At 39.2% G+C, this 13419-nt stretch overlaps 1 protein-coding gene across 1 annotated transcript; it reads right to left on the minus strand.

Annotated features, from left to right (window-relative positions):
* Positions 1 to 5730: 5730 nt before the first annotated feature.
* Positions 5731 to 13138, minus strand: LOC121391442. The gene is made up of 6 exons (XM_041523080.1): positions 13060 to 13138; positions 12162 to 12275; positions 10948 to 11093; positions 10154 to 10312; positions 9042 to 9127; positions 5731 to 6154 (listed from the first exon to the last, which is right to left on the minus strand). The coding sequence occupies exons 2-6, from the start codon at positions 12269 to 12271 to the stop codon at positions 6053 to 6055; spliced, it is 603 nt and encodes a 200-aa protein (XP_041379014.1). The 5' UTR covers positions 12272 to 12275; positions 13060 to 13138; the 3' UTR covers positions 5731 to 6052.
* Positions 13139 to 13419: the final 281 nt, after the last annotated feature.

Genomic DNA, 13419 nt, shown 5'->3' on the forward strand with positions numbered 1-13419 from the left:
TGTCAAAACATGTTTTCGTCACGATTTCGCAAACAATGTTTTTGAATGCGACTGTATAGAAGAATGCGATGCGTCATCGAAATTAATTCGCATTTACTTTCGTCAGTAAGAAAACTGCAATGTCACTGTACGGAGGTACTGAAATGAGTCAAAGTTTAGCAGCGGTTAACCACGACCTCGTCAAAGAAACGCGATCGGCATCAAACAGAGTTCGTGACAACTCGTCAATGGTCGACAATGCCCGGTACTGTTTGCCGAAGTCTCTTTCAGACACGATTATCTCTTGGAGCTTAATGTCACGAGAGAACTAAAACATGACCAAATTAAATTAAATGTGTGTGGTATCAGGTTTTGGAAACTGATGTCATTATTGTATATTAAACAAAGTACTTGGTGACACTTTGATTATCGAAATCGACAGTTTTCAACACTACGCTCTAACCATATCCTCGCATATTACATTTGTATTATATAGTTACGACTAAACGTTACATATAATTTGAAACAAATTACAACAACATTTATTTCAGAACAGTGCATTTGTGAAATATCTCCGGATTGACACACTAAAGGTCCCAAAGAATCCCTCTTCGGGAAATACTCGTACGTCTAATTTACTAAATCAAATATGGCCGTCAAATATTTTATCTATATGTTGCATATATTATTTGCAATCAAACGAGATATTTGTTAGATTTAAATTTCTAGAATGGCATTTATGAACAAATATGCATGTAATTTTCTAGTTTACTATAGTTGTTATATAAATGTAATTTATTAGTTTATTACAAATATAAACCCCTTTAAAAAGCATTAATATTACTCATGCTTCAATATATAATGTCGAATGTATGAAATTTCTAATATAAGTATAAAAGTATTATTTTGAAAACAGAACAATGTTTTGTATACCGGCCGACCCAATCACAGACAGTGCAACATGCACAAGTACAAAACTGATTTTAAAATAATAACAAATACAGTCATTAAAACTTATTCAATAATATAATGGCTGTATTGTTAACTGGGTCTGGTTATTTAAAAGCTATACTAGAAAGTGGCGGTCCTCCTACAGGCGGTGTAGGATGGATGGAACATCCTGTTACGGATCTCCTAGAGCGTGGCAGTCCTCCTAAGGACCAGCACCTGATTGGAAGTGGATAATGGAAGCAACTACGACTTTGCATAACGTCCTCACAACTTTGCCTAACATCCTTTCGACTCTTCCCAGAGATACGTTTTTTTGTATGACAATACGATTTTCACGTTCAGAATTGTTAACTGTGTTTTAAAATAGGACGGTGTCGGTGTCCATAAGCTCTTCGCACTACCTCTAAAGCCCCGATGCATTCTGCATGAATTGTTTTTATTAGTTCCTCTATAACGTCCGTCAGCGAAGCTTTTCTTATACCGATTTACCGGCCTCGGTGGTGTCGTGGTTAAGCCATCGAACATGGGTACGGAGTTCGCAGCTTGGTACCGGTTCCCACCCAGAGCGAGTTTTAACGACTCAATGGGTAGGCGTAAGACCACTACACCCTTTTATCTCTCACAAACCACTAACAACTAACCCACTGTCCTGGACAGATGGCCCAGATAGCTGATGTGTGTGCCCAGGACAGCGTACTTAATTCGATATAAGCATGAAACTAAGTTGAAATGAAATATACCGATTTGTCCGCCGTCCACCTGTCCATCATTGAACACTATCTTCTACAGTTTTGATTGAATTGTTCGAAAACTTCGTACAATGATCATCCGGGGAACTCTCTCTAAACTAATGGGGAGATATTTAGGAAATTAAAAACAATATATGAATTTTTGTTAAAGGGACATTCCTGCGTTTGCTGCAATGTTTAAGATGTTATCGACTAACAGAGACGTTTTAACGATTGTAATTAAATATTAAATAAATTTTTCTGCATAAAATATTAGTGGCTGTATATTAAACATGTTTCTGATCGTTCTAGTATTTGCACTGGGTTAAATTTCGTTTTATTTTCGATTTTTGTTTTTTTCGTACGTACGAAATTATTTGAAGACGAAATCCAGTTTGGGCTTCTTACAAATATTAAGACGAGCAGAAACACATTGAATATACAGACACTGATATTCTAAACAAGAAAATATATTTAACATTTAAGTTTAATCGTAGAAATATTTTATTAGTCGAAAACATCTTACAATGCAGCAAACTCAGGAATGTCCCTTTAAATGTTTTTTAAATTTAAGTTGAACATTTGAATTTCTATCTTCTAGAGTTTTAATAGAATAGTTTTATAATTATCTGGGGCAGTCCTCACAAACTAATAGAGATATATTTTGGAAATTTATAATTTGTGAATTTTTCTTACATTTAAACATTTTAAAAATAAATTTAACATTTAAAAGTATATTTTTTTCCTAGAGTTTAGATTGGATAATTCTGAAACTTTCTATAGGTATTCCCATGGGGATATATTTAGAAAACGTTAGAATTGTTATTAAATGTTTTAAAAATTTAAATTGAAAAGGTGCTATAATTCTCCGAGGCAGTATTTACAACTAATAGAGATACATGATGGAAATTTTGAAATTTATAATTTTTATAAACTTGAAACATTTTAAATAGAAATTTAACATAGAGAATTTAAAGTAGTACTTAAACTTGGCTCTATGGTTTTTAAAATTTAACATTGAAAATTTTCAAACTTTATTTTCTTCTAAAGTTTTAAATTTAAAAGATCTAAATAGACATTTTACCTCCGCTATGACATTCCACAGTGGAGGTTTTCTAATACCGATTTGTCTGGTGTTTGTCTGTCCGGCGTCTGTCTGTCAACGTTTGCTTTAAAATCTATCTTCATATAGTGTTTCTATCGGATAGTTCTGAAACTTGGTACAGTGATCCTTTGTAGTATACTCCATAAACTAATAGACAGTTATTTCAGAAATGTCGAATTTTTAAATTTTTATTACAATTTTAATACGTTTTAATTGAAAATTTCTCCTTGGGTTTTGATAGGATAGTCCTGAAACTGGGTACTAAGACTCTCTGGGACAGTCTTCACAAATACATATAGAGATATTTTGAAATGTTTTTTTTTTTAAATTAAAAATTTAAATAATAATTAAAGTGACAAAATTAAAAATCGAATAGACTGATAGGCCTCTTATTTATTTATTTATTAGTGTTTTTATCTGTCTGCTGGTTTGTTTGTTTGTTGTTTGTTTGTTTGTTTGTTTGATTGGTTAATCGGTTGGATGGTTCACTGGTTGTTCTTTGTTTGTTAGATGGTTGATTGATTCGTTAATTTATTTCATTCATGAATACTGAGGGGCGGGACGTAGTCCAGTGGTAAAGTGCTCACCTGATGCGCGGTCGATCCTTGTCGGTGGACCCATTGAGCTGTTATGTTTGGTAAAGTACATATAAACATATTTTGCCGCTAATCAGTAGTAAAAATAGTCATAAATTGCCAAACCCGATTTGGCAGCTTCTCCTATCTTTCAACTTCTTTTGCTGTCCACCTTCACATCCCAGTCCTTGTATCTCCATCCGCGACAGGTGTTTGTCATTTGTAGCCATATGTCCCACACACTTGCCATTTCAAAAAAGTTTTTTTTTTCCCTGTAGCTTTATTTTGACCACTTGGTCAGTGGTAATTTCGGGCCTTGTTAAGAGGCACATGTAACCACCTACTATATTCCCCTTAGTGCCAGGTCAGGTCAAAAGTTTTAACGTCAACATTCAGAGCAAGCTGTTGTAGAACACACCCGTCATGGGCGCAGGTGTAGACTTTCGCCGACTCCCCATCCAGGACAGGAGCCTTTGTGAGTGAGTTCGACTATCGTTATTAAAGACAAAGAAAAAGAATGCCAGGTGGGTGCAAGAAAGACCACACAGTCAGCACCTGTGGCAAACGCTAAGACAGGTAGATGATGATGTGGACAGCTCAGAAGACAGACTCAGAGGACACTTGACAGAAAACGGTCAAAATACAAGAAAATTGTAGGAGAGATTGGACATGCAAACATTAACATGTATAATGCAACTGATAGTGTGGTCGATTTAAAAATGAATGCAAGTGTGAGCCAACAAGAGTTGAACCACGAAGCTCACTTAGAACTATTATTTATGTCTATTTTTGGGGTGTTTTTTTATAATGTCCAAGTCCAAATATTTATTCGTAAAATTCAAAGAAGGAAGGAAAAAAATGGTTTATTTAACGACACACTCAGCACATTTTATTTACGGTTATATGGCGTCGGGTCAGGTCAGGTAAAAGGTTTAACGTGCGTATATACCACGAAGGTTTCACACACGCCTGTCCTGGGCTTAATCTCTGGCCTTTGCCAGTGACTAAGTCCAGGACAAGGGGGGGGGGGATTGAGTTTGAAGTGGGCAGAATTTTGAATAAGTATTCGACTAGTAGACACCGAAAATGGGCCGTGTTCTGACTGGCTGAATTTCGATTCCTTCGGGTCTAGCTAGAAAAACCTATGTCTACGGAGAATAACTGCACCTAACATCATGTCCGGACTGAGAATTTAAACCCATAAATAAGTTTGACTGCTCGGCCGAAAAGGTTTTAAGGTGATTTGAGCAATTGAACGGGCGCCAAAGTAAAATGCGTTGGACTATTTATAAAAAAATAAACATAAGAATTTGGAAGCTCGATCGAAAATGTTTAAAGTCCGACTAAGCCCCAAAAGGAGGTTACCTGTCCTAGTTAAGGTTGGTCTACTTCGGGGAGCCTGGAGTATCTCGGAGTGACGGCAGCTGTTCCTTGAGTTGGCGCAAGCTCTTGACTACCAGGGAATAGTCGGGGCCGCAGACCGCTTTGAGCATCTTGTGGATCGATCTGTTGTCGAGCTTCCAAAACAAGATACACTGCCTGTAGGTCTGGTCCCTTCGGTGCGTGACGACTATTCCCTTAGTTCCACCGAAGATCTTGGAGTGGAGCTCATAACTGCTGCCGTCATCCAGTGTTTTCCAATTTGCATTGAGAAAACCTCCCCGAAGTAGGTGTGGATCGCGCGTGTCCCCCTGCATATACTGATGCAGTTGACGACGAAGTCCACAGATGGCAAGACTCCATTCGTCGTCCTCGGGGGGGGGGGGGGGGGGGGGCGGCTTCCGGCGGCGGCTTGGTCTTGGCTGGCTGGGTGGTCGGTGATGTCGCCTTCCTCTTCGCCGCCGGAACAACAAGTCCATGTGGCGACTCGACGGGAGCGGTCAGTATAGTTGACCGCTGCACCGGAGTCGTCGTCTTTGGGGTGGAGGTGGAGGTCGGTGGTGGCACACTCGTCCGTTGGAACATCTGGATGTCCTGGGTGGTGTACGGCCGTTCCGGGGGTGCAGGGTCCGCAGGCGGTTGCTTCCTCTCCGGAGGACTCGGTGGGGGCGGGGTCACAGAAGGGACCGCCACTGGCGGTTGAGCCGCCAGCTTTGTCCCCCCCTGGGCCGTCCCTAGCACGGGTTTCTTCCTTCTCCTTCCTCTTCCAGTCCCTCCTTTCCTCTTCTGTGGAGGCGGGTCCCCGTACACCAAAGTCACGGTCGCCCGTGACCCGGTATACGTGACCCGAAACTCCAACAAAGAGCCGAAGCTGGCAATCAGTCCCCCCAGGTGTGTGTGTGTGTGTGTGGGGGGGGGGGGGGGTGTAGCTCGAGAGCGCAGGTAGACACGTCCACCTTCATTGAAAGACAGCTGGAGAAAAAAACTATGGCGTCGGGCACAATTCATAAAGCACACTACTCATTTATCTTCAAAAGGGTTTCAAAATATCACGTCAGTGTATAGTATTGTTCAATAAACTGTATAAACAACAACAACAAACACAACATTGAAATAGCCAGTCATTTTAATATTGAAATAATTCAGACATATACAAAGCAATTCTGCTTTCATTAACATCAAAATATCTAGTTACATATTTAACTTTGAAACAGCCGATTCTCTGCAAACCGCTTTCCATTTACACAAATGACAGACGCGACGATTAATGTATTGTTTACAGTTGACTCTGATTTGCTGTGGCATTGTTTACTGGTGACTGTCTGGACACACGGCTAGTTCCAGTTCTTGAAGAAATGCCAGAACATGCCGAGCCAGTCCTTGGCGTTTTTGTCGTTGTAGTGGTCGGTGTCAGCTTTGATCTGACGAATCTGCTTCTGAAAAACCGAAAGAAACACAGTGCATGAACGCAGTGCATGAACACAGTGCATGGACACAGTTGGACTTGAGATACAGTGAATACAAATACATGGCCTTGTCAGATACAGAGGGAATACAGAGCCTTGGTGTAAAATAAAGACAATATAGAACAAGATGAAGTTTGCTTTGTTTAACGACACTACTAGAGCACACTGATTTAGTACTCATCGGCTTTTGGATGTCAAACATTTGGTAATTTTGACATATAGTCTTAGAGTGGAAACCCGCTACATTTTCCCATTAGTAGCAAAGGATCTTTTATATGCTCCATCCCACAGACAGGATAACACATACCACGGCCTTTGATATACCAGTCGTGGTGCACTGGCTGGAACGAGAAATAGCCCAATGGGCCCACATACGGGGATAGTCTCAGACCGACCTCGCATCAAGCGAGAGTTTTACCACTGGGCTACGTCCCGCACCAGAAAATATACAGTGAGTACACATATTCGGCCTTTATGGAATAAAGAGAGAATACATAGTGAATACACACAAATAGCTTTCTGAAATAAAGAAAATAATATAGAGTGAGTACACATATTCGGCCTTTATGGAATAAAGAGAGAATACATAGTGAATACACACAAATAGCTTTCTGAAATAAAGAAAATAATATACAGTGAGTACACATATTCGGCCTTTATGGAATAAAGAGAGAATACATAGTGAATACACACAAATAGCTTTCTGAAATAAAGAAAATAATATACAGTGAGTACACATGGTCTCATTGTGAAATAAAAAATAATACACAGTGAATATACATACACAGCCTTGTGAAATAAAGAGAGAATACACGGTCAAAATACAATAGAGACTAAACAGTGAATGCTCATACATGATCTTGTGAAATTGAGGTAATATATACCCATATATGGCCTTGTAAAAGAGAGTTAGAATGTACAAATAATATACATGCATTATTGTGAAATAAAGAGAAAATACACAGTAAATACACATACATGGCCTTGTGAAATACAGAGAAAATACACGGTGAATACACAGGCCTATATCCAATTAAGATTCAAGCACACTGCCCTGGGGACATAGTCCAGAAACCTGGACTGTCTCTATCCAGGAAAGAGAGACACACCGTCAACCTTGTTTCAGAAAAAAGCACATTTTGTGATGCAAATGAACACTGAGTTAAGAGAACAGTGAAAAGGTAGTTAATTAATTACACCAGGTAGACAGGTCAAATATATATACTACTCAAACGAATTTAAGGGTAAAAAATTTATAACCAAATAAGTTTCAGAGTGTATTAGATTGATGATGTAAACTACACCAGAAATTTAATTTATTGTTCCATATTTACAAAAAACCCACAAATAAACGTCACTGTATACAAGAAAGTCACATGACATGCTGTCAAAGTTGAAGGTTGTCAAACATGGATTTTACACATTAGAACATTCGTTTAATAGTGTGTGAATCCACCCCTGGCGCGAATACACTCGACACATCGTTGCCTCATGCTGTTGATCAGACGTCTGAAGAACTCTTGGGGAATGGCCTGCCACTCTGCCATAAGAAGTTGACCCAGATCATGAAGGTTGGCCGGAGGGGCATGGTTATCCCGAACTCTCCTGCCTAATTCGTCCCAGGCGTTCTCTATTGGGGCCAAGTCAGGCGAATATGCTGGCCAATCCATCCTGGCGATACCTTGTTGTCTGAGAAAGTCCGTTACCACCCTGGCGCGGTGGGGTCTGGCATTGTCATCCTGCAGAACTGCCCCACCGCCAATCTGCTGAAGGCCTGGGAGAACCAACGGCCAGATAATCTCATTCAGATAGCGGATTCCATTCAGATTTCCATCCACCACATAGAGGGGGGTCCTGTGGTGGATAGAGATGCCGCCCCACACCATGACGCTGCCACCACCGAAACGGTGACGTTGTCTAACGTTAACGTCAGCGAAGCGCTCCCCAGGACGTCTGTAGACACGAACCCGACCGTCGTTGAACTGGAGACTAAACCTGGACTCATCAGTGAACATCACTCGACCCCACTGAACACGTTGCCACCGCAGATGAAGTGTGCACCAGTGACGTCTGGCCGTTCTGTGACGTGGTAGGAGTGGTGGTCGAACAGCCTGGCGACGGCAGCGTAGATTATTGGCTCTCAGACGATTGCGTATGGTTTGATCAGTCACTCGAATTCCAGTCGCAGTCCGCATATTGTCACGTAATCGGCGTGCAGTGGTTGTGCGTTGACGTAGAGCCATATTGGTGATGTAGCGGTCCTCTCTATTTGTAGTGCTTCGGGGTCTTCCCGAACGTGGACGATTTCGAACAGTTGCTTGGTACCGTTGCCACAGTCGGACAACGACACTCTGACTGACACCAAGTCTCAGAGCAACATTTCTTTGCATATTGCCATCCTGAAGCCAAGCAATAGCCCTTCCTCGATCTTCGATAGTCAGTTGACGTCGTACCATTGTCGAATTTGGAGTGTGCACCGTACACGAACGCAAGCTCCAATTATACGGAAATTCAGCATTGGGAACATGGAATACACATGGAAAGCGTGCAAATGAAGCGCTTTGTGAAAAAGCAAGTTATGGGCACTTAGCAGACCTTTCGCTTTCGCCCTAATTTACGTGCAAATGTAAGCATGTTTTCGCCATTAGAACTAGTCGACAGTGTCAATGACAATGAATTTTAATTCATTTATGGGTTGCTTAGACCCACTTTCGTCAAAATGGAACAATACCATGCGTGACATTATGGTCTAGCTAATATAATTGACATTCAGAAAATAATGTCGAAAATATCGTCTGACCCTTAAATTCTTTTGAGTAGTAATATATAAATAAATGACATTAATATTGCGTGTTACCTTACGATCGTAGTCATCCTTTCCTGCGAGGTCGATAATACCCAGGAATGCGTTATAAAACTCGCACACACTGTTCTTACCATCACCTGAAAAAGAAAACAGTACCCACCACATACTTAGAAACTTTATTTCGATACACTCAGGCCGTCAAACGACAGCATATGAGTATTTACAGTGACCGATGACAACAAGATGACAACCATGTATGCAAAACATCAGTTATCTGTCCACTTCCAATTAAGGTTCGGACACGCCTATCCTGTACACAACCTTTGACGTCGCCATTGACTGAATCCAGGATTCCCTTTTACAAAGTGATCATAGCGCTAAAATCACCTTAAGCTTCAAACTCCACCTTATGAACGTAACGTGAATTTAGAGCTAAGATCGTTTCGTAAAACGAAACCCAGGGCCAATCGTAGCCTATGATAAATGTTAGAGGGGAGGGGTGGTGGTGGGGTGGGGCATTAGTAAATGATAGAATCAAAGCACAGTAATATATGGGTTTCTCCAGCTAGACAACAAATATATACTTTTAAACTAAAATATGTTTTTTAATAAACAAATTTCGGAAGCCATTGCTGTCTGTTTTACTGCCTGTTGGTTACTTCCTAGCATGTGGCTGTTTCATATTCTCAAGAAAAGAAAAAAAAATTCCGTTAAATTCATAACAATTTAATGTTATCTCATTGGTCTAGCCGTAGCAAAGCGAGTTTGTTAATTTCTCGATTAATGTAAAAATAACGTATTCAGGGAACGTCATACCTGATGACGTCATTTTACATTGGTATTTTGTTTGATTGAGAGTTAAAACCAACAAAATAATTCTAAAAAGAATATGAACTTTTAGTGTCATTATTAGTATGTATTTTTCAAATTATATTATTAGTATTCCCTGATACTTCTTTTACGTTCATCTGGGTATGAAAAAAAAATCATCCTCAAATGTTTACGTGAAACAGCTTCGTCGATTCACACCCCGATGAACATAGAACAAAAAATAACAGACAATTCTTAAATGTTATGAAAAAACGTTCTGGAAATAATTTTATTGCAATCTCGAATGTGACATTACTTCTGTAAAAATAGTTGAATTAAAAAGTCCAACATACCATTTTTGTCTACTCTTGGCATTGTGACGTCAGCAGTGGTGAAGACGCCATCTTTGTTGACGTCGGCATCCGTGAACAGGAAACTAGCGATCACTGGTTTCAGTCCGTAGCGCTCTCCGTATGTTTTGACGTACTCACAACGTGATACTCCAGTTCTCACTGAAAACAAAGTTTACTCCATTAACCATGATGTATTGCGACACAAGGTGACAACAGTGCTAAAGTTCTAATATTGTAATACACACTTCAGTAAACAATAATAGGCAATATACATTATAATAGTGTAATAAAATGCAATTCAATGCAATACAACACAACACAACACAACACAATACAATACAATACATGTATGGTGTGGTGTGGTGTGGTACGATATGGTGTGGAATGTTATGGCATATACATAATATAAATTGTGATATAAGATACGATGGGATAAGATATGATATGATAGAATAGAATTGGTATGCTATGGTATGGTGTGGCGTGCCATGGTATGGCGTAGTATTGTGTGGGGTGACTGGCTTAATATATTTGTGGTATGATGTTGTTTAATGTGATTTGGTGTCATGTCATGTGATATGTGATATGGTGTGATATAATGTGATGCAATATGATGTAATATGATGTGATGTGATATTATGTGATGTGATATAATGTGATGTGATGTGATATGATCAGATGTGATATCTGATGTGATGTAATGTGATAGGATGTTGATGTTGATGGTGATGTGATGTGATTTGATATGATATTTGATATGATTTTATGTGATGTGACATATTAACTGAACCTACGATTGAAGTTGAGAGGAGACAAGTCGGCGAGTTCTGATGCGGTGATGTCGTCGTTGTTATCCTTGTCGACGGCCTGAAGGTCGAGCAGCACCTGCACGTGGTTCACGTAGGGCGCGTAGTAGTGAAACTTGGACTTGACAAAATCTCTGAAACAACAATTAACATCTGTCTTTGTTGGCTTTTAAATTTAGTTTTTGGTTTTGGGGTTATTTATTATTATTATTATTATTATTATTTTAGTTTGTTTGTTTCTGTTTGAACTTTATTTGCATGCTAATATCCAACTAAGGTCCAATCATGATCTCCTGGGCGTCCTATCTGATGTGTCTGTGAAGACAATGGGTCAGTTGTTGGCGAATATTGAGACAGAAGTTGTTATGATGACTTTACACCTCATCGAGTTGTTAAAAACCCGATCTGGCTGGGATCCGGTACCGAGATGCGACCCCAGTACCTATTGGTCTTATGCCTGGTGGTTTAACCACGGAGGCCGTTTGTCTTCATTTGCAGCATAACCGTGAAGTCCATATTATGATCATTTGACAACAAAGTGTCTAACTTGTAACTTGTAACGACACTTATTTATTAATCATCGCCTATTGGATGTTAAACATTTGGTAATTTTTGCATATAGTCTTAGTGACGAAACCCGCTACATTGTTTCCATTAGTAGCATGGGCTCTTTTATATACACCATCTCACAGACAGATGAGCACATACCACGGCCTTTGATATACCAGTCGTGGTGCACTGGCTAGAACGACAAATAGCATAATGCCTTGTTAATGGGCTGAGGGGCGGGACGTAGCCCAGTGGTAACGTGTTCGCTTGATGCGCTGTCGGTCTTGGATCGATCCCCGTCTGTGGGCCCATTGGGCTGATTTCTCGTTCTAGGCAGTGCACCACGACTGGTATATCAAAGGCCGTGGTATGTGTTATCCTGTCTGTGGTATGGTGCATATGAAAGATCCCTTGCTGCTAATCGAAAAAGAGTAGCCCATGAAGTGGCGACAGCCGGTTTCCTCTCGCAATATCTGTGTGGTCCTTAACCATATGTCCGACGCCATATAACCGTAAATAAAATGTGTTGAGTGCGTCGTTAATTAAAACATTTCCTTCCTTTCCTTTATTAATGGGCTGATGGGAACTACCCCACACAGTGTCTAACTTGTAAAGCTGCGATCATGTTAATATGTGACAAACACAGTACATACCTTGGACATTTGTAAGCAATTTGCCAGTTCTTGAAAAAGTCCATTGGGCCAGCGTTGACTGCCATTGCCATGGCAGCAACAAGGAATGATAGTGCAGGAACAGTTACCATTTTACTACGGAAAAAACAGTAAAAAATAAATGCAATGTTTACAAATTACTGACTCATTATAGTTATAAACAATGTTCCATGTTACAGTAACAGTAAGAAATGTATTTATTAAAGTAATTATATATTAGCGTACTGAAATAATACGAGGAAAATCGAGAAAATGAATTAAAAACATGTTTATTATGGTTATTACATAATTTTCTCGATTATATGCGGTATAGGCACACATAATAATAATAATAATAACAATAACAACAATAATAATAATATACAGAGAGAGAGAGAGAGAGAGAGAGAGAGAGAGAGAGAGAGAGAGAGAGAGAGAGAGAGAGAGAGAGAGAGAGAGAGAGAGAGAACACACATTTCTATTAGCATTAACAATATATATATATATATATATATATATATATATATAAACAATATTTAAGATATTTTTTACTTATAGGCAGAACATTTAATGAATTAAATATGACATATTAACTATTATGCAAAACATTTTACTGAATTAAATATGATATATTAAATAGTATGCAAGACAATTTACTGAATTAAATATGACATATTAACTATTATGTATTGTTTTACTGAATTAAGTACACTGTATGACATATTAACTATTATGCAAAACATTTTACTTAATTAAATATGACTAATATTAACTATTATGCAAAACATTTTACAGAATTAAATATGACTAATATTAACTATTATGCAAAACATTTTACTGCATTAAATATGCCATATTAGCTATTAGAGAGAACTACCCCGTGTACTACAAGTCGACTCACCCCGATTCCCGAATGTCGAATGTAACGTTCACAGCGAGCTTTCTTCGTCTGTCAATGAACCTCGCTAGACAATTCTCGGCGGCGCTCGGCCTCTTTCGAGACTGGTTCGTCTGCTAGCGATGACTGAGCAGATCGTGACGGTGTTATGTATAACAATACAACCCGTTCAAAGCTGGGTTCTTTTTTGTTTTTGTTTTTCTCAGGAAATATTTGCGTGTCTCTTCCAGGAATATGTACCATTCTTGTACTTTATCATTTGTGACGTGTTTTGACAAAAAAGAGAAGTTTTGTTTTGTTTAACGACACCACTAGAACACATTGATTTATTAATCATCGGCTATTGGATGTCAGACATTTGGT

The sequence above is a fragment of the Gigantopelta aegis genome, chromosome 3 (assembly GCF_016097555.1).
Source record: "Gigantopelta aegis isolate Gae_Host chromosome 3, Gae_host_genome, whole genome shotgun sequence".
Taxonomy (NCBI): domain Eukaryota; kingdom Metazoa; phylum Mollusca; class Gastropoda; order Neomphalida; family Peltospiridae; genus Gigantopelta; species Gigantopelta aegis.

What these genes read in the sequence shown, in the direction of transcription:
- LOC121391442 (XM_041523080.1), bottom strand. Translation starts at nt 12,271, where the DNA reads ATGGTAACTGTTCCTGCACTATCATTCCTTGTTGCTGCCATGGCAATG. An exon ending in ATTGCTTACAAATGTCCAAG is followed by an intron (nt 11,094 to 12,161) that starts GTATGTACTGTG and finishes TTGTTGTTTCAG; the next exon opens with AGATTTTGTCAAGTCCAAGT. An exon ending in GTCTCCTCTCAACTTCAATC is followed by an intron (nt 10,313 to 10,947) that starts GTAGGTTCAGTT and finishes CTTTGTTTTCAG; the next exon opens with TGAGAACTGGAGTATCACGT.